This window comes from Volvox carteri (genome assembly GCF_000143455.1).
Source record: "Volvox carteri f. nagariensis unplaced genomic scaffold VOLCAscaffold_13, whole genome shotgun sequence".
Classification (NCBI taxonomy): Eukaryota; Viridiplantae; Chlorophyta; class Chlorophyceae; order Chlamydomonadales; family Volvocaceae; genus Volvox; species Volvox carteri.
Genome location: NW_003307556.1, coordinates 1,462,263 through 1,482,625, shown reverse-complemented (window position 1 = coordinate 1,482,625; position 20,363 = coordinate 1,462,263). Strand labels below are relative to the sequence as shown.

The 20,363-nt window shown below is 60.6% G+C and overlaps 3 protein-coding genes across 3 annotated transcripts; 1 reads left to right on the top strand and 2 right to left on the bottom strand.

Annotated features, from left to right (window-relative positions):
* Positions 1-88: 88 nt before the first annotated feature.
* On the bottom strand, positions 89-9,010 carry VOLCADRAFT_89630 (uncharacterized protein; the record flags this gene model as incomplete). The annotated part of the gene is made up of 10 exons (XM_002949133.1): positions 89-178; positions 744-902; positions 1,585-3,126; positions 3,527-3,643; positions 3,922-4,118; positions 4,444-6,813; positions 7,243-7,449; positions 7,741-8,104; positions 8,363-8,470; positions 8,711-9,010. The coding sequence occupies 10 exons, from the start codon at positions 9,008-9,010 to the stop codon at positions 89-91; spliced, it is 5,454 nt and encodes a 1,817-aa protein (XP_002949179.1).
* Positions 9,011-9,635: 625 nt separating this feature from the next.
* Positions 9,636-14,401, top strand: VOLCADRAFT_104251 (uncharacterized protein; the record flags this gene model as incomplete). Its single annotated transcript, XM_002949261.1, has 9 exons — positions 9,636-9,754; positions 10,236-10,263; positions 10,477-10,625; positions 10,858-10,966; positions 11,499-11,693; positions 12,559-12,744; positions 13,255-13,333; positions 13,541-13,619; positions 14,118-14,401. 9 exons carry the CDS (start codon positions 9,636-9,638, stop codon positions 14,143-14,145), a joined length of 972 nt encoding a protein of 323 aa, XP_002949307.1. The 3' UTR covers positions 14,146-14,401.
* Positions 14,402-16,198: 1,797 nt separating this feature from the next.
* On the bottom strand, positions 16,199-18,273 carry VOLCADRAFT_44638 (uncharacterized protein; the record flags this gene model as incomplete). Its single annotated transcript, XM_002949132.1, has 5 exons — positions 16,199-16,289; positions 16,687-16,981; positions 17,396-17,558; positions 17,830-17,996; positions 18,162-18,273. Coding segments are annotated over 5 exons (828 nt in total), but the record flags the coding sequence as incomplete, so codon positions are not given.
* Between the last annotated feature and the right edge of the window lie 2,090 nt (positions 18,274-20,363).

Here is a 20,363-nt window from a genome sequence, read left to right as displayed (position 1 = left end):
TGACGCATTCCTGCGACCGTCGGCGTGCTTCACATGGATGGGTACCCAGCCGGATACCTGGATGGCTGATTCACACGATTGCTGCATGCTACTTGGCCTGCTGCTGGCTCTCTTGCTGCTGCCGTTCTGCATCCCGCTGCTGCTCCCTCTCCACAACCTTCATGATAAACTTGCTGACCTGGGGGACGCACCGCGGGGGTGGGGGCGGGGTAGGAGGACACACAAAAACACAAAAGAAACTAACTGGCTAACTCGACAACTCGACAACTGGCTAACAGAACAGACGGAAGGGGATCAAAATGCGCCGCCAGTCATCCACGTGTCGCCACCTGTGTGTGCACGCGCGTGCGTGTCACCGCAGGCATCACCCATGAGCCAAGAGCTCAAACCGGACTTAACCCCGCTTACAAGGCGCCACAGAAATCCGAACAAGCAAGCCCCACGGACTCCCTTACCCATCCCAGTATAGCCGCCTCCCCTCCCCATACGCCAGGACTGATGACTGACATAATCGCCTTACACCTCATCCCCACCCCCCTTCTAAAGCTCGCCTCCTCCGAAACCACCTTCCCACCCTCCCACCCTCAAATGTCCCCTCCCCCTTTAAGGAGACATGAGGCTCTCATCCACTAAGCTACTTTCCAACCACACCCGCCCCCTTGCCCCTCCTTAACCCCCGTTCTCTTATTCACCCATCCATCCACCCATCCATCCACCCTGCACCCCCATCCATTGAAACCCACATGTGCATGCTCCCGGACCAGGAAGTCCGCTGTGGTGTCATCCGGGTGGGCGGACAGCAGCTTCTCGCTGGTCTTAGCTGCCACCCGCCTGTACGACTCCTTGCCCAGCAGACCAGCCCTGTACAGGGGCTCCAGGGTGGCGTGGATGAAGGCCAGCACCTGGGAGGGGGGGTTCGGTGGTCGGGGTGCGGGCGGCGTGGGAGACGGGGAAGATAGGAAAGGGCGGGAGGAGGAACGGGGGGAAGGGCGGGAGGAGGAACGGGGGAAGGGGCGGGAAACCCAAAGCCATGCCAGCGGGATGACTGCGGCAATAAGGTGTGTTGTCAGGATAACAGCGCCGCCGCATGTCGCGAATTAATGGGCACAAACTAGAACTAGAACGGCCCTTACTCCAGGAATAAACAAAAGCCGTCCTGAGTGTGTTCCTGGCGGCCCTGGAAGCAGGGCTCTCAAGCTTCCGCAGCTCCTCCCCCATAACGGCTCCAATGAGTAAACTCGCCGCAGGTTGAGAGCCCTCCCCGGAGAGGTATGGGGCCATTCCTACCCTGCTTACCCCTCTGGGGCACCTGCACCTGCAGCTGCACCTGCAGCTGCACCTGCACCTAAAGGCTAGGGGGAGACTGCGAACAACAAGGACCACCGGAGCCCTGCCCGGAAGCCTACCCCATTACACGGCTGCATGCAGGCCCAGCTCGGCGTCCTGGCTATTACCCCTGGACATACAGCCGCCGGGTAGTCTTCGCGACAGTGACAGACCCTAAGATTCCCTAATAACAACAACAACAACAACATAATTCTATGAACGCATTTTTCAGCCGCAAGGCGATGGAGGGGAACGCACGCGGCCCCCAAGCGCGACTACCTGTTGCCGCAACTTCTGCCGGACGTCGGTCTGCTCCCACTCTTCCTGAGACATAGCGCCCCGGGACATCGGACCCGTCACCACCACCGCCGGCTGCTGCTGCTGCTGCTGCACCTGCTGACCCTCGGGTCCGGTGCCTTGCCGGCCCGCACCGCCGGACCCTCGGGGCTCCAGTTCCCGCGCCGCTGCATCGCCACCCCCGTCGCGAGGTCGGCTGCGGCTGCGGCTGCGGCTGCTGCGGTGCTTCTCCCGCCGGTGGTCGTGACGGTTCGAGTCCCGCTCGGAGCTCTTTCCCCTGCCGCGACTGCCGGTGTTATCTCCGCCTCCGACGCGACCGCCATCACTGCCGGCGCCGCCCTCATCTATCCGCCGGCGCTTCGGAAGCCGAGCGTCACCACCACCGGCAGTGGCGGTACCGCTGGCGCTGCCAGCGTTCCCCTCTGCGACTTGGACGGTCGCAACGGCAGTGGAAGCTAGGCCTGCCGCTGCGCGCGACTGGACCGCAGCTGCGTGGCGGACAGGAGTTGCCCCGCCGGCGGGAACGGTCGCCACGGCCCCGGCAGTAGCTGTGGTAGGCTCAGCAAGAGCGCGAGCCTGCGGCGCCACGGGGGCCACGGCCTGCGGTACAGGTTTCGGTGCATCTTCAGTTGTTTGCTTTGCTGTCGTCCGCGTGCCGTCCTCGCCCGACTCCGTGTCCGAGCCGAACAGATCCTCGTACGACGCATCAGGTGCGTCCTCGCCACCGTCGCTGATGCCGCCGCCAAGCCGATCTGCGGCATCGCCGGCGCCTCGGGTGGCGGCAGCCAGCAGAGGAGCTGCAGCGGCTGTAGCCGCAGCCACGGTGCTGTCGACTGTAGGCGATGCTGTTGTAGTAGCTGTCATTGCGGCTTTGGCGGCCCCAGCACTGAGAGCCGTATCCGTGCCCTCAGGCCCTGCTGTCGTGGTGGCCGCCGCCGCATCGCCCAGGGCGCTTCCGCTGTTGCGATGGTTAGGCCGATCCTCATCTCCCGAGTCACTGTTCGCAAAGAGTTCATCCACGGCCGCATCAGCCGCCTTGGACCCACCATCGCCGGCGGCGCCGCCGCCACGTCGTCCCGCAGTGTGGCCCCCGACTTTTGCCACGCCAGCGGCCGCCGCTGTGGCCCTCGAAGCAGGCTTTGCCATGGCGGGGCCCCCAGCGGCGGTGGCTGCGGTTACCGCCACGCGCTTGGCTGCAGGCCCAGCCACCGGCGCTGCTGACGTTGCTGTACCGTCCGCGGAAGCCAGACGGCGCTTGGTGCCGGCCATTACTGACCCGCCGCCGCCGCCGCTGCCGCCACCACTACCGCCTGCGCCAGCAGGTGCAGCTGCCGCGACCCTGGACGCGGCAGAACCCGGCGTCGCTTTGGGCGCCGCCGCTGTCGCGGCGTGACCGCCGGACGGTGACGGCGACTTACCCTTCGCACCACCGCTGCCGTACTCTTTCCTCAGCAGCTGCACCAGCTCCTCAGACATCTGCAGCCGTTCCGGCTCCGCCTTGGTCTGCAGAGGGGTGTTGGAGCCAAATTGTGACCGCACACGGCAGCGGGCTGCGCGCGAATACACGAAATGCAAATGCACGCAAATGCATCTGTGTCGCCGAGTCACAAGTCACATCACGTTCAGACGCTGAGGTCAAACGCGTCACGCCCCACTCCTGCCTCGGCCTACAATCCCCCCCATATGCCCCCGTCCCAACACGTCGCACCACACTGCCACGGAACAGCGCAACCGGAAACTGGCACGGGAAAGAGCAGGAGCCATAGCAGCAGCAGCAGCAGCAGCAGCAGCAGCAGCAGCAGCAGCAGCAGCAACAGCAGCAACCTTCGCCTTTGTTGAAAAACTCACCCCCATAGATTTTCGCGATTGTCGGTGCAGCTGACTGACATTACCCCTTCCTTACCTTTCTGAACAGCAGCTCGTAACTCATCTTGGAAGTGACCTGGCGGTAAATCGCCATTTCGTGTTGCCCGGCGGCAGCTACGGCGACCTTGCGCAGCTCGGGCTCGTTAGCGATGGCCTAGTGGTGCGGGGGGGGAGAGGGGGAAATGGGGGAACGGGGGAAAGACGAACCACGAGCGAATGAAGCTGATGCCAAGGAAAGAGACTGCTGCTGAGGCCGATGTACAGGACGGTAGCAGAACTAACCCAACGGCGGTTGTGAAGAAGCTGTCCTGAGGGGAGGGGGAATTCATATGCGAGGAACCGACCTCGTTCCGACCCAACCAAACCCAATCATCCGGGGGCCAAGCTTGTTCCTAAGGGAAGGGGGAGGGGGTGTCACTACTATCCACTGACCTGCACAGCCCGGGCCTCAGGCACCCGCGCGCGCTGCAGGGCGAGAGCCAGATAGCCGCCTGTGAGGGAGTGCGCCGCCTCCTGCCGTACCAGCCGCGGGATGGACGAGCGCGGGACGTACGTCACGAACGCCCGCTCTGGAACCGGTACGGCGTCCGCCAGCGGCTTGACGACGGTGATAAGCCCGGCGGCCGGGTCTGCAGCAAGGCAGGCCGTGATGACACAAGCATAGAAACACACACACACACAAAAAAAAGCTGCGGCTCAGTTGTATTTTTAATAAAAATTATTTCTTATACAGGTAGACGAGACAAGACAGGCTTCAAAGGTATCAGGATTACCGGGGCCTTTTTCACCATATTCGTTCAGCATCACACGTTTACCAGGTGACCGAGGCCCTCAAGTCCCCACCATGCCACAGTGTCACCTGCATGTTCGGTTTCCGTTTAGAGATGTACTCCCCGCGCCCAATATCATCTTCTGTGTTTTCCCCAATCCCGGAGCACGCACGGTGCAGTGTACCTGCTGCCGGCACGGCACCTGGCTTGGATGCCCCTGCTCCTGCTGCTGCTCCTGCTGCTGCTCCTGCTGCGACGGCTGTCCCTGCCGGCCGCGCTGCCGCCTCGCGCTTTGCCACCAGCTCCGCGGCCCGCAGCACCAGCGCACGCGCATTCATGCCGTACGTGGGAGCCGACGCAATCTGCTGCTCCAACGCCTCCAGGTCCGCTTCCAACTCCTCCAGCTCCGCTTCATTAAGAGCTCCGCAATCACCGCTGCCGCTGGCAACGGCGTTGCCGTCAGGCTCCGCCGTCGCGGCTGCGTCTGTAGCACCGGCCGGAGTACTCGCCGCCGCCGCCGCCGCCGCCGCAGCAGCACTGGCGGCGGCAGTTCCGCCCTTTCCCCCCGCTGCCAGCCTGGCCGCAAGCGCCGCGGCGGCGCTGCCTTGCGGCTTAGCGAGTACCAGTCCCGCTGTCCCGCCACCGGCCTTGGCCCGTTGCTGCTGGCTCAGCCTCTCCCTCAGCCTCTCCCTCAGCCTCTCCTCCTCCTGCTCCTTCTGCTGCCGCCGCGCCTCCTCCTGCTCCTTGCGCTGCCGCTCCTGCTGGATGCGCTCCTGCAGCTGCTGCTGCCTCAGCCGCCGAGCCTTCTCCAGCATTGCCTGCGTAGCGGCGTCCATCTCCGCACGTGCCTGATCCTTGTTTCGACCTAGGGGCTTAGGTTCCAGGGCATCTGGCGCCGCCGCCGCCGCCGCCGCCGCTGCGTGAGCTCCTCGCAAGGGAGCCGAACGGCTCGGCCGCTGCATCGTCGACGGCGCCGCCGCTGCTGCCGCCGTGGGATGGTCTTCCTGCACCTGCTCCTGATCTTCCTGCTGTAATCCCTGCTCCTGCTCCTGCTGTAATCCCTGCTCCTGCCCCTGCCCCTGCTGCTGGTGCTGTTGATGCTGCGCTGCAGTTGCCATTGCAGTTGTCGCTGCCGTTGCCTGCGGCTGATCCTGACTCGCAAGGAGTCTTGACTGTTGGAGTTGCCCCTTCGCCTGCTGTGCTTTGGCGTCCTTGGGCGGCGGTTCCACCGCAGTGGCAGCAGCCCGCTTGGCCACCAGGTCCGTACTGGCAGGTCCTTGCTCTGAAGCCGCCAACTGTTGCTGCTGCTGCTGCTCCTCTTCCTTTGCCTTCAGCTCCCTCGCCCTCAGTTCCTTTGCCGCCTGCTCCTTGGCCTGCGCCTGTTTCCGACGTGCCTCTATTAGCTGAATCGCAGCCACCGTTGCAGTGCTGGGACCCCGTGGCTGTTCCAACACCGGCGGCGGCGGAGAGCCCTCCTGCGAAGTGGGCGAGCTTGACCTCCCGCGGACTTTGTCAGCTGCGCGTGCTGCGACCCCTGCCGCTCCCTCGCCCTCCCTGGCGGCTGCTGAGACCGCCGCGCTGGCCTCGAGCTCCGCCTCCCTGGGCCCCTCGCCCTCGCCATCACAGCCACTGCCACCGGGCCCCATCTCCGGCGGCGGGCTCTCGCTCCTCTCCTCCACTTCCCTAGTGGGTGTGTACAGAACAGACGGGGGCGGCGACCACAGCAGGTGCTGAGGGTGTTCCCTCTGGCGTGTACGGTAGCCTGTTGTGCGCCACCCTTCAACAGGATGGGTCGACGGCGGCCTTCGCCTAAGCGGTACGTAGCCCACACCAAGGGATCGAGGTTCATTTTCGGGCCATGCACTGTGCGAGTCTGCTGGCGGCGGCTCAGCGGCCGGCGGGCGATAAATATACGGCGTCGGATGCCGCGGCGCATCTGGCCTGTCGTACGCGCCTGATGCACTGCTTGCGTACTGGGGGTGCGGCGGCTGGTGCCGCGGCGGCTGGTTCATGTTGCCGTACTCGTTGTACGGTGCGTACAAGTGCTGCCGGTCGTCCCTGCCATGCTGGTAATGACGCTCGTCCTGCTGTCGGTACCCATACGCATGGTCCTGGCCATGCGGTTGGAAAGCCCCGTGTGGTTGCGGTTCATTCTGTTGATGCAGTTGTGGTTGCGGTTGTGGTTGTGGTTGGGCTTGTGGGTATGGAAAGGATTCGGGAGCATTGTATGCGATAACCGGAGGGGCCTGGCCGCCAGGGGCTGGCCAAGCCATCTGGACGACTTCGCCGTACTGCAGCTGCTGCAATGGCGCGTGTGTCTGCCCCTGGAGGGCAACTGCAGGGCCCTGCGCCAGACCGGTTCCCAGGAGGGCTGCCGCAGCCGGCGGCAGCGCCTCCGGGACAAGGGGCATAGGGCCGCCGCCGCCAGAGCCGCTGCTGAATGCGACCACCTGCAGTACGCCGCCACCGCCAGCTGCTGGTACGAGCTGCACCTGCAGCTGCTGCGGCTGTTGCGGCTGTTGCTGAAGGTGAAGCTGCACCGCGGGGTCATAGCCTGGCATTGCGGCGTAGACCAGTTGTGGCTGCTGAGGGTACTGTGGCTGCGGCTGTGGCTGTTGCTGCTGCAGATGCGCGTCACTGCCCAAAGGTGCAGCAGGCAGTAGCACCTGATGCATAGCTGTTGGTTGCTGCTGCTGCTGTTGTTGTGGCTGTAGCAGTTGATGCAGCTGCAGCTGCCCCATGTGCGGCTGCAGCTGCGGCACTTGTTGCGGTTGCGGCTGCTGGTCGGCCTGCGTAACCTGCTGCCCACTAATCTCACTCGCCGCCCGTGTCGCCGCCGCTACTGCCGCTACCGCTGCTGCAATCGCCGCAGCGAGCTCCTCCGGGTCGGAGGACAGCAGCGAAGGCAGCCCTTCCAAAGCAGCCGCCGCCCCTCCATCTGCTCCCCCGCCGGCAGTAGCAGCCCCAGCACCAGAGCCCGCACCAGCAGCATCACCAGCCGCTGCCGCAGCTGGGGCGGAGGCGGAAGCAGCAGTGGCAGTGGCCGAGGCAGCAGCAGCAGTAGCAGCATCCGCCGCGCCGGCAAGCGGCCCAGGCCCCGCCGCGACGGAACCCGGCTGCTCCGGAGGCGCCGCCCGCACAACACCCTTGGCAGCCGCGGGCTCTAACTGGCCTTTGCCGCCGTACGCCGCTGTGGATGAGTCAGCGCACACCGCGGCAGTGCTGTGGAAGGGATCCACTGCGGGCACAGCTACTGCCGCTGGCGCTCCGATTCCGGCTGGCGCTGCTACTGCGGATGATACCGCTAGCGCAGCAGACGGCGCTGTCGGCACGACCCCCCGGAGGAGACCTTGAGGCGGCAGAGCACCCTGCCTGCTGGAGCTGGATGCGATCAGGACGCTGGGATCCCCAACGCGCTGGGCTGCGTGCGCCTCTGCTTCGGAGGTGCCAGGCACATAGGCGCCCGCCATGACATCCGCACCTGCGGGTGCCGACGAAGGCGCGGAAGTCGCTGGGGCAGGAGCGGCAGCGGCTGCGGCCCATGCGTTGTTCCTCATCGCCCGCAGCATGGCGATGGTGGGTGCTTTGAAGGTCTGGGCCACCGGGGCGGGCGGCGGCTGGGCTTGTTGCTGAACCGACGCTGGCTCCTGCTGCAGCGGCAGTGCCTGGGGGCATTGCTGCTGTGGTGAAGCTGCGGGTATCGTTGCTACCTGTTGAGGTGCAGAGAGCTGTGACTGCGGGAGCTCTCCCGCGGCCTGCTGGGAGGTATGCGGCTGAAGCACCGCCGGTGGCGGTTGTTGAGCTGCTGCTGGGTCAGTGTTTGCGGCGGTGGCTGGAGTTGGCGGCTGTTGGGGTGCAGAATCGCCCGCCTGGGTTGATGGCGATAGGTGCGCTGCCAGCGACGGCCCTGCCGCAGTTGTTGCGACGCCGGCGCCTACCTGGAAACATTGCAAATCCCCCTGCAGCTGTAGCTGCTGCTGCTGCTGTAGTTGCACCTGCGCATGGTGCAGCTCCGTTTCCTGGAGGTGCTGCTCCAGATGATATGCCAGAGGGGACGGCAAAGAGGGTTGCGTTATGGAGCAAGGAGCGGGCTCAGGTTGCACCGCAACCTCCAGGGGTCGGGAGCCCGCAGCTGCGGCTGCGGCTGGAGCCAGGTCGTGCCCTGACCACGCTGGTGCGCCTGTGGCAAAGCCAGGCGGCTGTGCCAGCGGCTGTGGGTGCAGCGTTGACAGCGGCTGTGTTCCTTGCATGGACGTTACGGGTTCAGGACCAGCCCCTGATTCAAGAACAGTGCTGTAAGTGGCGGGGCCGGTGGCAGGAGCAGCAGTAGCCGGAACGCTATTTGGCATCTGGACCACGTCTTGCACGTGCGGATGTGTGGGGCAGGGCGGGACTTGGTGTTGTTGTGCGGCGCTTGCTTGCGGATACGTTGTGGCGGAGACTGCACTGACGGCAGGCGGCTCGTTGGCCCCGGATGTGAACCCGATGGCGGCTGCGAGCTCATCGAGAGCCGCGAACAAGCCGCTGGGCAGCGTAGCAGGGTACCCGGCAATGTTGCTGCTGGACGTTGGGTCGGCAAGCGGCCCCGGCACGCCTGGCGTTTCGCCATCTGCCGGTCCGCCTGTTACCCCGGATAACGTCAACCCCTGGGACGCGCCATGCGCCGCGCCGCCTTGCAGATGCTGGGTTCCGTTGTTGGAGGGTACGGCGCTCCACAGGTTTGCCTGTGCAAAGGGGTAAAAACCCTCCATATCTTCGGCTTATTTGCATCCGTGGCCTTCGTGATCCGCTGGGTGAAGGCTGCCCTATCGGTTTAGAGGCGATGCAGCCAGTCCCAGGGGCTGCCAAAGGTGCACCAAACCATATTAACCGTAGTCTAACATACAACAGTACCTAAACGAAAACTAAATTACTTTACAGGATGCTTTGTAGCGAACTGCCCGAGGAAGCGCAGTTTTTGTTCGCCGTGTACGGCAAATTTCATGCACGAAACGTCACATGTTCGCAGATTCCCTAGGGATTGGAAGATATCTATTCATAAGTCCTGTAGCGCTATTGCATCAGTGGGTCAGATCAGTTCATATAAAGAGCAGACAGCGGGATGGTATGACTGCACCCGTCTGAGTGATTTTCGTTTTCTCTACTGTTAACTGGCTTATGCCATGTTGCCACCTCGTGTCAACAACATACGTTAACCTGCTATGTGCCCTGCAACCGAACTGCAATGCTTGGCCATTTCGGAGGCAGCCCCGGTGGCCTGGCAAACACAGTTCTATATCAAGGGCATCCACCGTTGAACTTGCATTATAGGCCACTTCAACAGTCAGACCATGATGCCTTAAAGGCAGGCATCAAACACTGGTTCAAGCTGTCTTAATGTTTGCATGCTCGTCTCAGCTTGCCGTGCTGTCTGATCTACAGGCAATACACAGGGAGCTATTTCCAATCGATTATGAGGAAGTATTCTTCAGAAAGGCAGTTGCGGGAGAAGACAGGTACGGAAGCGGACCGACACCCAAAGGTCCTCTGTCGTGTGGTGTTGCACCTTGGTAACTACCCAGTGAACTCCCGGTTCATGGTTTCGTTCCCCTACGTTCCAAACCCCCACGTATCAAAAGGGTATTCTCATGGGCCGCCTTTCACAGCGAGTACGGCAGGGATCACTTGGTCGGCTTCGTCACAGCGCGGGTGGTCTACTTGTACGAATGTGACCCCTTGGTACGGCATCCAGGGTTTCTGGGTCACAATAGGCACTCTTCAAATCCACTCTTGTCACACTTGTACCAACGACGTCGCATCGGGACCATGGCCCAAAACTTTAGATCGCAAAAGTTGTGCTCCAAGTCAATTCATGTTGAGTCAACGTGCATTTAACATATAGAGTATTGGCTCTTTGAACGCCAACCATTGGTTTACCGGCATCCCATGCAAAAACCACCTTCCCGGGAGGTTTCCGCCCTTACCCTTTTGGCATAGGGCTCTCCGACTTCCGGACTACACGCCAGTAAGGCTGCATAACCACTCGGAGCTCGTTGCGTCGTCGGCACCCGACACCCCCACCGGCATCACGTGCGCCCTCCCATGTTGACCAGCACAGGGCCCTCATGGCACCCATCGCAGTCCGCTCTGCTTGGCGGTGAACCCTCCCAACAAGTCATTAACTCGCTGGTGCTGTCCCCTCCTCCGCGCTCCTTCCCCGCTGCTGCGGCCACTGCAGGACCGGCAGGTCATGGGGCTCAACCCCAGGTGTCTGGACGGCGAATGCGCCGTGTACGTCCTGACGTTAGGAGTGGTGCCGGCGTGCCGTCAGTGCGGCATTGCACGCAGCCTGCTGGGTTTGGTACACCAGCATGCATCAAGACTTAGGTAGGTCGATGGGTGGAGGAACATTAAGGGGAGTGCCCAGCTAGCAGCGCGACTTTGACCGTCAAGCAGGAGGGGAGTGCTTTTGCCAGTGGCGCGATGTGGGCTCACTTCACTCCAATCAGCAGCACGGCGCTCGATTCCTTTTGCGCTGAGGTTCCTGACAATGCTAAGCTTTCCGCCTGTGGCCCAAGGATTACGCGCTTCACATCCTCGCTCTTACACACGGCCACAGGTGCCGCGCAATTTTCTTGCACGTGATATCGTACAACGACGCGGCGATGCGGCTGTACAGCACGTCTGGTTACCAGCCCATGGCTCGGCTGCCCAATTTTTACCACTTGGTACGTCCAAAAGGAGGCGGCAGGCGGGGACTGTCAAGCGCTATTCTGTCTTTTTTCCCAGCCCGATTGGGGCTGATGTGGTGGATCCCGCACGCGGAAGGCAATTTGAAGTAGTGTGCTTCACCCCAAAACTGAAATGCACGATGGGGTCGTGTTGTCCTCTAGACGGAGAAGGCTATAGACGGAACCAGCTCCGAAACCCGCAGCAACGGCATATGGCCTTCACACTGTTGTGTTGTACAACGCTGGACAACTCTTACCTTCCAGCTATAGGCCGGCACCTAGGCCGAGGAGTGATCTGCTTGCTGTCCTCACCCTCGTGCCCCTCCTTGCCGTATGCGCTTTCCGGCGTGTTCATGCTGTTGGGCTGATCTGCGCCATGTACGTGTCCAGAACTAGAACATCTACACGACGTTATAAGGCCCATGTCGGGCTTTTGAGTTCTGACTTGGTCACTCGCCGGTATTAGGTGCATGGCTGAGAACTATTGATGAATGGCGTCTGTACGTCTGTCTGTCCGCACCCGCGTCAGATTACCGGCCGCCAGCCGAATCCCGACCAGTCTTGGTACGACGCCTTTCTGTACGCGCACTTCATCCCGCAATGCGGACCGGAGCCCTCCCCCGCGATGCAGTGGGCGGGCGGAGTGCTGGGCGCCGCTGTCGCCCCGCTGCGCTCCATGCTGGGCTCCTTCAACGGCTGCATGCCCATGTGGTTCTGCAGGCAAGTGTGGTGCTATGGCGTGGGGTCGCAACCCGTCAATTATCCTTTAGAGGGGGGAAGCCCGCGGTAGATTTAAGCAGCACCATCAATGCGTGGTAGTGTGGTGATATGGTGTGAGGGAGGTGCATGGTTAATCCCCCCAAGGGTCTTTCCTCAGGAGAGGAGCGGGGTCCTCCCCGGTAGTGCCAGGGGACGTGAAGTCATTGGGGACACATACGGGGTGCGTAAAGCAGTCAGGGCAAATGGCATGTAAGCTGGGCAGGGCAAACTGGACCCGGCGCACCCACCCCACACTCGAGGCCTCACTCGAGGGAGAGATTCGGACGGCTGATTGCTCGGTTTTGCTCCATTTTATGGTTTTAGAGTTCGGAGGAGGGTTCAAACTTGCCATTTATTGGCGCATAGAAAGGCACACAACACAAGGAGTGAGTTTGTGATGCTGCTGCGGGCATGGCCTCTTTGTCGTTGGGTTGGTCGTGATAGGTAAAGACGTGATGCATGTGCGTGGGATGTTGATAACGGGTTTGGGGAAGCAGTCGAGGCAGCAGTAACTGTATCACATATCGCCAGCCCCTGAGGCGTTCTCCCGATGTAGGGCCTGCAGGCAGACCTACAGCACCTTCTTGCCCTTCGCCAACACCACCACAACCACCTCTACCACCACCAATAACAACAACAACAACAACAACACGACGGGGGTCGCCGCGTCGCAGCGCTCGGCTTCCAAAGGCAGTCTCGCGGACACAGCGACTTCAGCCTGGCAACAGCCACAGCAGCGCCCCCCCTCACCGACATCAACGCAATATCAACACTTGAGGCGGCAATCGCAGTCGCAGGTACAGCACCCCCACGCCCATCACCATCAGCAGCAGCCGCCACTGCCGCCGAGCACCGCCGCCGGTACGGTGTGTGCGGGCGTTACCGCGGAGCAGTTCCTCAAATGGGACCACCAGCAACAGCAGAAACAGCGGCATCTGCAGGCGGGGCATCAGCAGCAGCAACAGCAATGGTGCACGAGGGCGGAGCTGCGGCAGAATGGGGCGGTGTCAAGCCAGGTAGCAGCAGGAGCAGCAGCTGGTGGCGGTAGCAGCAGCAGCGGGACAGACCGACAGCAGTACAAAACTGGGTCAATGTTGTCCTACGGGTTGGACTCCGTTGGTGGTGGCTCCTCCGCTGCAAGCTCACCAACTGTGTCAGGCGACATTCCACAGCTACAGCAGCAGCAGCAGCAGCAGCAGACTCCGCTGCCCAGGCCGCCGCCACCGCCGCCGCCACCGCCGGCCCTGCATGTTCAGTCCAAGCGACATTTACATCACCATAACAACCGTAACCATAATAACTCCCAGCAGCAGCAACAACAGCAACAGCAACAACAGTCATATGGGATGCCGGTGTTACGCCCTCCGTCGCCACCCATTCCGCCAAGCCTTTCCCCGAGTACAACCTCGTTACAGCAGCGTTACCCGCACAGTACGGGCAGCGGCGCAAACGCGGCTCCTCCTCCCTACGCGGCTGCGCCGGGGCCCCAGTCAGCCCACCACCGATCGCACCACATGGCCCAACAGCACCTGGGGAGTAACGGCCAACAGTACGGCACGGGTACCAGCGGCGGCACCCACAGCCGCACCGGCGAGCACTCTCGCGGTGGGATACACCGCGGTCCGCAGGGCATGGCCGGCGGGGGGCTACACTCGCATCCTCTTGGCCAGCAGCAGCAGCAGCAGCAACAGAGCTTCTCAGTCCTTTCGGCGCTCTTCCGACCGCCGATAGCACCGTTGCACCCCCACAGCCGTTGAATAGGACCCGTGACCTGCCTTGTTGCAAGTCTCCGCCGTTAGTTCATGGCCCCAGCAGCAGGCCTGCGGAACGGGCACGCGGTTTGGCTTGAAACAAAAATGCCATATCCATTTGACGAGGTTCGGGACGGCAGGTGCGGCAGGCCATGCATGCATATCGCAGTGCGGATTTGGATCTATCTGGTGCTGTTCCCTGGTGATGAGGCGGTGAGGCCGTCAGAGGCGCACAGGCCTGCAGTTGTTGCGGTGAGCCCGCGTAACGAGCCCGCAGCTTGCTGAGGGCTGAGAACCTTTGTAACTGTCTTCACCGCCCTACGATACCAGTTCGTGTCAATACTAGCAGAGCATCTTGCTTCATTACTGGATTTGTTGGAGAGGGATTTATTGCGTCTTCCAATAGGTGTTCTGCCATGTGCCCCTTGTGCGCTTTTTGGCAAGGTATACCGGCTTCAGTTTATGGATATGACGAATTCCTTTTCGGACTTTGGATTTTGTGAGTGCACACGCGCATGCGCATGTGAGACGTGTGCTTTGGGATGCGTTGGACGACCGCCGGACTGAAACGTGCTTTGTGGAGCTGGGGGCATATGCGCGGATGTGTGGACTCTGGACCTCCTACCTTTGCCCCACAGGAGCTGGAAGGAACACTCGGACCTGTAGGACCGTACTTTGTATGTGTTGTGCTTTACGAGGGCCTTGTGGGACTACGGAAGCGACATATTCATCATCGCGGTGGTATCCTTTCTTTGGCACCCGGACACCCGCGTAAGCAGCTGCGATACATAACGATAGGGGATGACGGCCAATCCGGCATTCGAACCCCAGTCCCTCACGGCCCGGCCGTCGGGGCCCTGGAGGGGGACCTGCCTTCACAAGATGGCCAAATCAAGGGGACCTTTGCTACCGTAACCCAAGGAAAAATGTGCGCCAAGCAGGTGTAGCTGCTATACATCCCAATAAGCTCATAACTCATAACTCATATGGTTGACGTCCTGGAAGGGCGGTACATTGGGTACAGTAAATGGAGTCGAGCAGCAGGTCAGCCTGCATGCGTGAATCTCCCAGTGATATCACATGCAACATCGAGCCAGTACAGCATCTTGATCCGCTTAAGACAATGCGGAAGCGTTGCCGGCGCTAGAAGTGCACGATTCCAGGTCTTGGCAGCAAGGCGCCTTTGAGGCACGCCTGGAAATAATCCGACGGAAGTGCAATGAATTGCGTGTGGGTACACGGTTGGGAAAGCATTTTCCGCATACCGTGCACCTGTGCACGCGGCCTGTCGATGCCATAGGCAACCCTGGAAAAACTACGTCCCGTGCGTCCGCGCGCGCTCCACCCACGCCCCTCTCGCCCATTCCCGAACCCTTGAAAAGTGTTGATTGAAGACCCCTATCTTATCTTAAGTCAAACATTGAAATGAAAACAAAGCAGAACAACGGCTGAACTGCACCTGCACCTGGCCGTAGCTCCGCACATCATAGCTATAAAGGAGGGAACGAGCCCTCGGCTCCTCTACTAGCGTACTGACCTCCGCTATTGCACCCCGAAATCGGAGGCACCAAACAATCAATAACATGTATAAGGCTCTCTGAAAAACCATTCATGAGGCCTAGGCCGTGCCCCTGGACATAACCCTAAACAGGAGCCGCCCTCAAGCCCCAAGAAATGCCTCCACGCCCCGCTGCAAGTGCTTCCCGAAATTGTCCCAGGCAGGGCCTCGAAAAGCCAGGCACTGCTCCGTTGGTAGCCCGGGAATGACCGGGAAGCTTCATAGAAAGCCCACCGCCTAGGCTAGGATGGCCGCTCCCGGGACGTTCGTCTTGCTCAGGCTCCCTGGCCCATATCCGCCGTTTAAAACGTACACGGGCTGTACATGGCCAAATCGCGCCCATTCCGCGTGCGCCAAGGGTTCCAGGCAGACTGATCAAAAAGGCCATGCAACGAATCGCGAATTCTCTGCACGCTTCCTGCACACAAGGATCATATCCTAGCAGTTCGCGTGGCATCACATGTACATGACGACAAGCCATAAATAATCGACCTAACAGTCTTCGTGTTATGCGTCACCTTCCTTACAGGTCTTCGCAACGCGTTTCCGGTTTAATTGGAGCTTCGGACAGTCCTGGCCCACAGTCGCTTCAGGCCGCACCTCCGACCACGCGCTCCTCCTCCTCCTTCTCCCCCTTCTTTCCTCTACCCCTCTACATATCATCGCCCATCAATGCCATGCAGCACACAGTAATCCTCACCAAACCTGGCTTCGTGACTTGCATAGCTCACTGCCGTGTCCTGCCCGGTAAGTCAGTCCTGCCGCCCAGGAACAGAGCGGACTGGAGGCACCTGTTCCAACTTTGGTTAAGACCACCACCTAGGCTCCACATAACCCGGAAAAAACCGCAAGACGGCCCCTTCAGGGGAGGACCCACTGGCTGATGATGACTGCCGCCGCCGCGGCCCCTGTCAAGAACAGAACTGCAGGACCCCCGGGTACAAGCTCCACTACCCGTGCCGCATCCCCCGCCAGGTTACTGCCGCCGCCGCCGCCGCCGCCGTCAGGCTCGCCGCTGCCCTTGCCTGCTACCGCAGCGTCCGCTGGCAAGTTTTTGGCAATATACCGCGTAACCCCAACCGTCAACTCAGCTGTACCCGACTCGCCGTAGCGGCTCATCCACGCCATGGCCGCCGGCATCATGCCGTACAGCGTCATGACGCCGTATGTGCCCGCAATATCCAACGATGCGAAGAAAATGCCGGGGGACGCCGTGGATAACACTATGGGCGGGAGCACAACCAGAGCGTACCTGTAAGAAGTGGATTGGATGAGTGAAAGGGAAAGGGAAAGGGATACGGGGATTGAGCTGACAGCCCAACACCCACACAGTCGTATCGGTGTCATTGACTGTGTTGAAAACTGTGCCATTTCACGCAAGCAGAAGTCACAGGAGGTGCCAGATACGCACTGCCTCTGGCTTCCTAACACAATAACAATACGATGCTGCTGACAGGCCCTCGGCCGATCAAAGTCACAATAACGACGTAGTGAACATCTGTCCTGTTAAGCTTATCCTCCTTACCTCACCTCACCTCACCTCACCTCATCCTATAGCTTTGATATTCAACAAATTCAGCAAAATCCAACTGTAAGGAAGAAGGCCACGGGGTGGTGGCAGCACGATTTGAGCACTGGTGCACGCCCACCTGGCTTCCCGGGGCACTGCCGCCAGAGGCTTGAAGGCATCCGGTAGGAAGTCCACAGCCGCCAGCACAAATCCCGTGAACGAGGTGGCAATCGCCAGGAAGGAAAACACTTGCACCAGCGGCCCCACCACTGGCCCACCCGCCCGCTGCAGCAGCGCCAGGGGATCCAGCGCCGCCGTAAGTTCCGCCGAGCTGACAACACCGCCTCCGCCTTCGGCAACGCCAGCGACCGCGGCGCTGGCAGCTGCGGCGGCTGCCGCCGCCGCAGCAGTTGCGGCGGCGTCTACCGCCACCGCTGCCGCGGAGCCGGCGACGTCAGCGTCGCCAGCGACCGCGGCGGCAGCCGCCGCGGCAGCGTCAGCAGCCGCCGCGGCCGCAGTAGCAGCGGCGGCCGCTGCCGTCGCCGCCGCCGCGGCGGCGGCATCCGCCGCTGCCGCATCCGCTGCATTTGCCGCCAAGTTGTCCAGGGAGCCCAGGATCGCCCCATCCCATAGGAGGTACATGGCGGCGGGGATTAGGACTCCCAGGACGATGGAAGTCCGAACCTGCAACAGCACAACAAAGTGTGGCAATGGCAACACAGGCGACCTGATTCCAATCTGATTCCCTCTCATAGCGCCATGGAAATAGCACCATCCATGTAAACGCCAAATAAGCAGTAGGCTGAAGGACTGAATGAGAGGGGTCTATGAGACAGGTCGCAACCCACCCACCTTGGCGGCATCGCACTCCAGGTTGTTCACCACCACAGGTACGATATTATGGTAGACAAAGGCCAGGGCGATGACGGGAATGGTGGGCGGTACGGCGGACCAGTCAGCACGTGACAGCACCGGCAGGTCTATGTGAGAGCCAGCCACCACCAGAAGCGCCTGAAGAGCGACCAAACGGAGCAGAGCGACCATATGAGGACCAGAGGATAGACACGATGGACAGAACAGGACACAATACATCTGGCACGCAGCCCAGTCCAGGCACTACGGTAGGCATGCAGGAGGTTCAGCACAAGCACAAGCGCATGCACAAGCCGCAGCGGCCCACCGCACTCGCACCTGATGTGCAAGCAATATACGGCCTCCTACGGAGGCCCCCAGCTCTACGAGATGGTCGCTAGCCACCTCACTCACTCAGTCAAGGCCTTACCGTAAAAGAAGCGCCTGCCAAGCCCAGCAGCAGGCCGTTGATGCGGTCGAACTGGCGGGGTGTACACGCGTAGCAGATGCCGCCAAAGCCCACCGCGAACAACGCTGCACCAGCCAGCGGCGTCAAGTTGCCTGCGGAGGCCATAATCTGGCCGGCCCGTGCCACATCTGCAATGTGAGTGGAGAGCGTGTAAGTTATGGAAACGGGAAGAAAGGGAACCCAGCCCAGGCCTCAGTCAGTGCACTGGTCAGCTCTGCGACCTTCCAGACGGATCGGTTCCCTTCCGCGCTATCCCCCTTGCATCCGCGTGCACAACCCCGTCCCTCGCTCACATGCAACCAGCAGCGCATAGTTGTGGAAGATGTATAGGAAGGTGGCGGCGGAGGCTCCCGTGGTTCCCAGGGTCTTTTCAGCCATGGTGGCGAAGGTGACGTTGCTGATGCCGTGACGAGCCACCACGTTCAAGTTCACTTCGGCGATAAGCAGCCCGGTGGCCATGGCGAAGGCACCGCAGCCGGCCAGGGTGCCGGTGGTGGCGGCGAAACCGGCTTCCTTTGCGCGGAAGGTGAAGGCAGAGGCACAGAGGGCAGGAAGAGAGACGTCCTTCTTTTAGATGTTTGCGCACAGGTAAGGTCCTTCATACGAGGCGGCATGGGGGGACTACATCGCAGGGAACGGGAGGGTAAGTGGTGACGTCAGGGTGTGGTTGTGAATGGTATATAAGCGGGCAGCAGAGGAATTGTTTGCATTTGGCGGGAGACGGTGCGGCGGTGGTGATGCGATGAGCGGTCGTTCGTTACGTTGTGGTTTCGCGGCGTAATGAATGAGGTTAAGCTTCCAAGGCGGTGATACGGAGTGCGTGTCCCTACGCTGAAAGTGTTCATTCCACTGGCCGCAACGTACGTCACTCTCACCCCGACGGGAAATGTTGCAGGTGTGCTTGCTGTGTTAGGTGTCGACGAAAGGCAGCGACGCTGGATAATGGCTACGTGCTTTCAAACCCACCCCATGTACATAAGTTCACATGCTCCGTGGTGCGACTTTCGGTTACTGCACCTGAGTTATTGCTGGAAGTGCCAGGATGCCTGCTCCAACCGTCGTCCCTGTCACAAGAAGCGTAGCACCCCACACAGTCCCCGGTTCATGGGCGAGTGTTCGTGGATTAAGATTGCTGTACAGAGTCGAAATCATCGCCCTTGACTGTGTGGTTGTTGATGGCGTAATGGCAGAGTCGGTTCCTTCCTCAAGCCGAACACGCCTGACATGACGAGCGCTTTCTTTCCTATATATATTAATATGGCTAAAAACGCATTCACGGTTCAGCCCTGGCTTCGGCGACACTTGTCGTCGGTGGTTCCAATTTGTCGTAGGTCGACCACATCTTACAGAATCCATGGCTACGGTCTGTTAGGAGTCGCGTATCGCAACGCAATATCCCGAAGGCGTTGCAAAGCTGGCCCGGAGCCTCACAATCAAGCCGTTCGTTGCCGTGCAACTGCCGTAAATGCTTCGGTAGAAGCTGTGAGCTGTCTAGCCTATGAAGGGATTTATTATCCGGCAGAAGTATTAAGTAATTCGGGACAGCAATTGACACACGGAACGTCACCGGCAGCATGCGGTAGTTTTAGGGAGGTGCCACCACTAGTAGCTATTCCAAGAAAGTCCAAGGAAAGAGCGAGGACACCGCGTCGCCACACAGCAATCGAAGCAGCATGTGCAGAAGCAGCGGGCATCACAGCATGCATGCGCACCGCACCCCCTGTGGCATGAAAGGGTCGGTAACTGACCGGTTAGCTATAACCCAACCGGTCGCGTCGGTAGGGTGACCAACATTTCGAGATAACGACCCGGTACCCGACCGATAACCGACTGATAACCGACCGGTAATCTTACTGGTCGGTTACCTCACCGACTGGTAACCTTATCGGTCGGTGGCCCCCACATTACTGGGTCGTTAGCTCGTTATGTCGGTTAACCTACCTACCGGCCAGGTACCGAAGCGACCAGTTACCCGACCTGTTTGGTAGGGTTACCGACTGTGACAAACAAGGATAATCCGAACGATCCCCATAAAGGCACTTGGCGATAAATGCAGAGGAGCAACTGCTGCCTCCCGGCCATCGACCAGCAGCTTGTCGCCAGGCTTGCAGCGGCATGCATAACAGGGCCGATTCTGTAAAAGTCTTGGACCTTTACGCTGCGCAGGCGTCTGTGCAGTGTAAGGGCCCTTGGCAGGTGGTTTCCCCGCTTCCCGTTTAAATCATTCCAAGCACGGTTAGCAAGCGCCCCAGATTTGGCAGCGCCACGATAATACGGTTAAGGGAGACAGGAGCACAGAAGCGTATGAATAGCGAAGTCAGGGATGCTCGTCATTTCACGCCAAGGTGAAATGACGAGCATTGGATCCTAAACTTGTTTTTGAATTCGGTCCAAGTTATAAAACTTACCTCTGTACAGTGTATGTCAACCAAATCTAAAGATGTATGCATGGGCAGCCTTGTGAGGAGCAGTTGGCACGGATGGGCTGAGCCCTG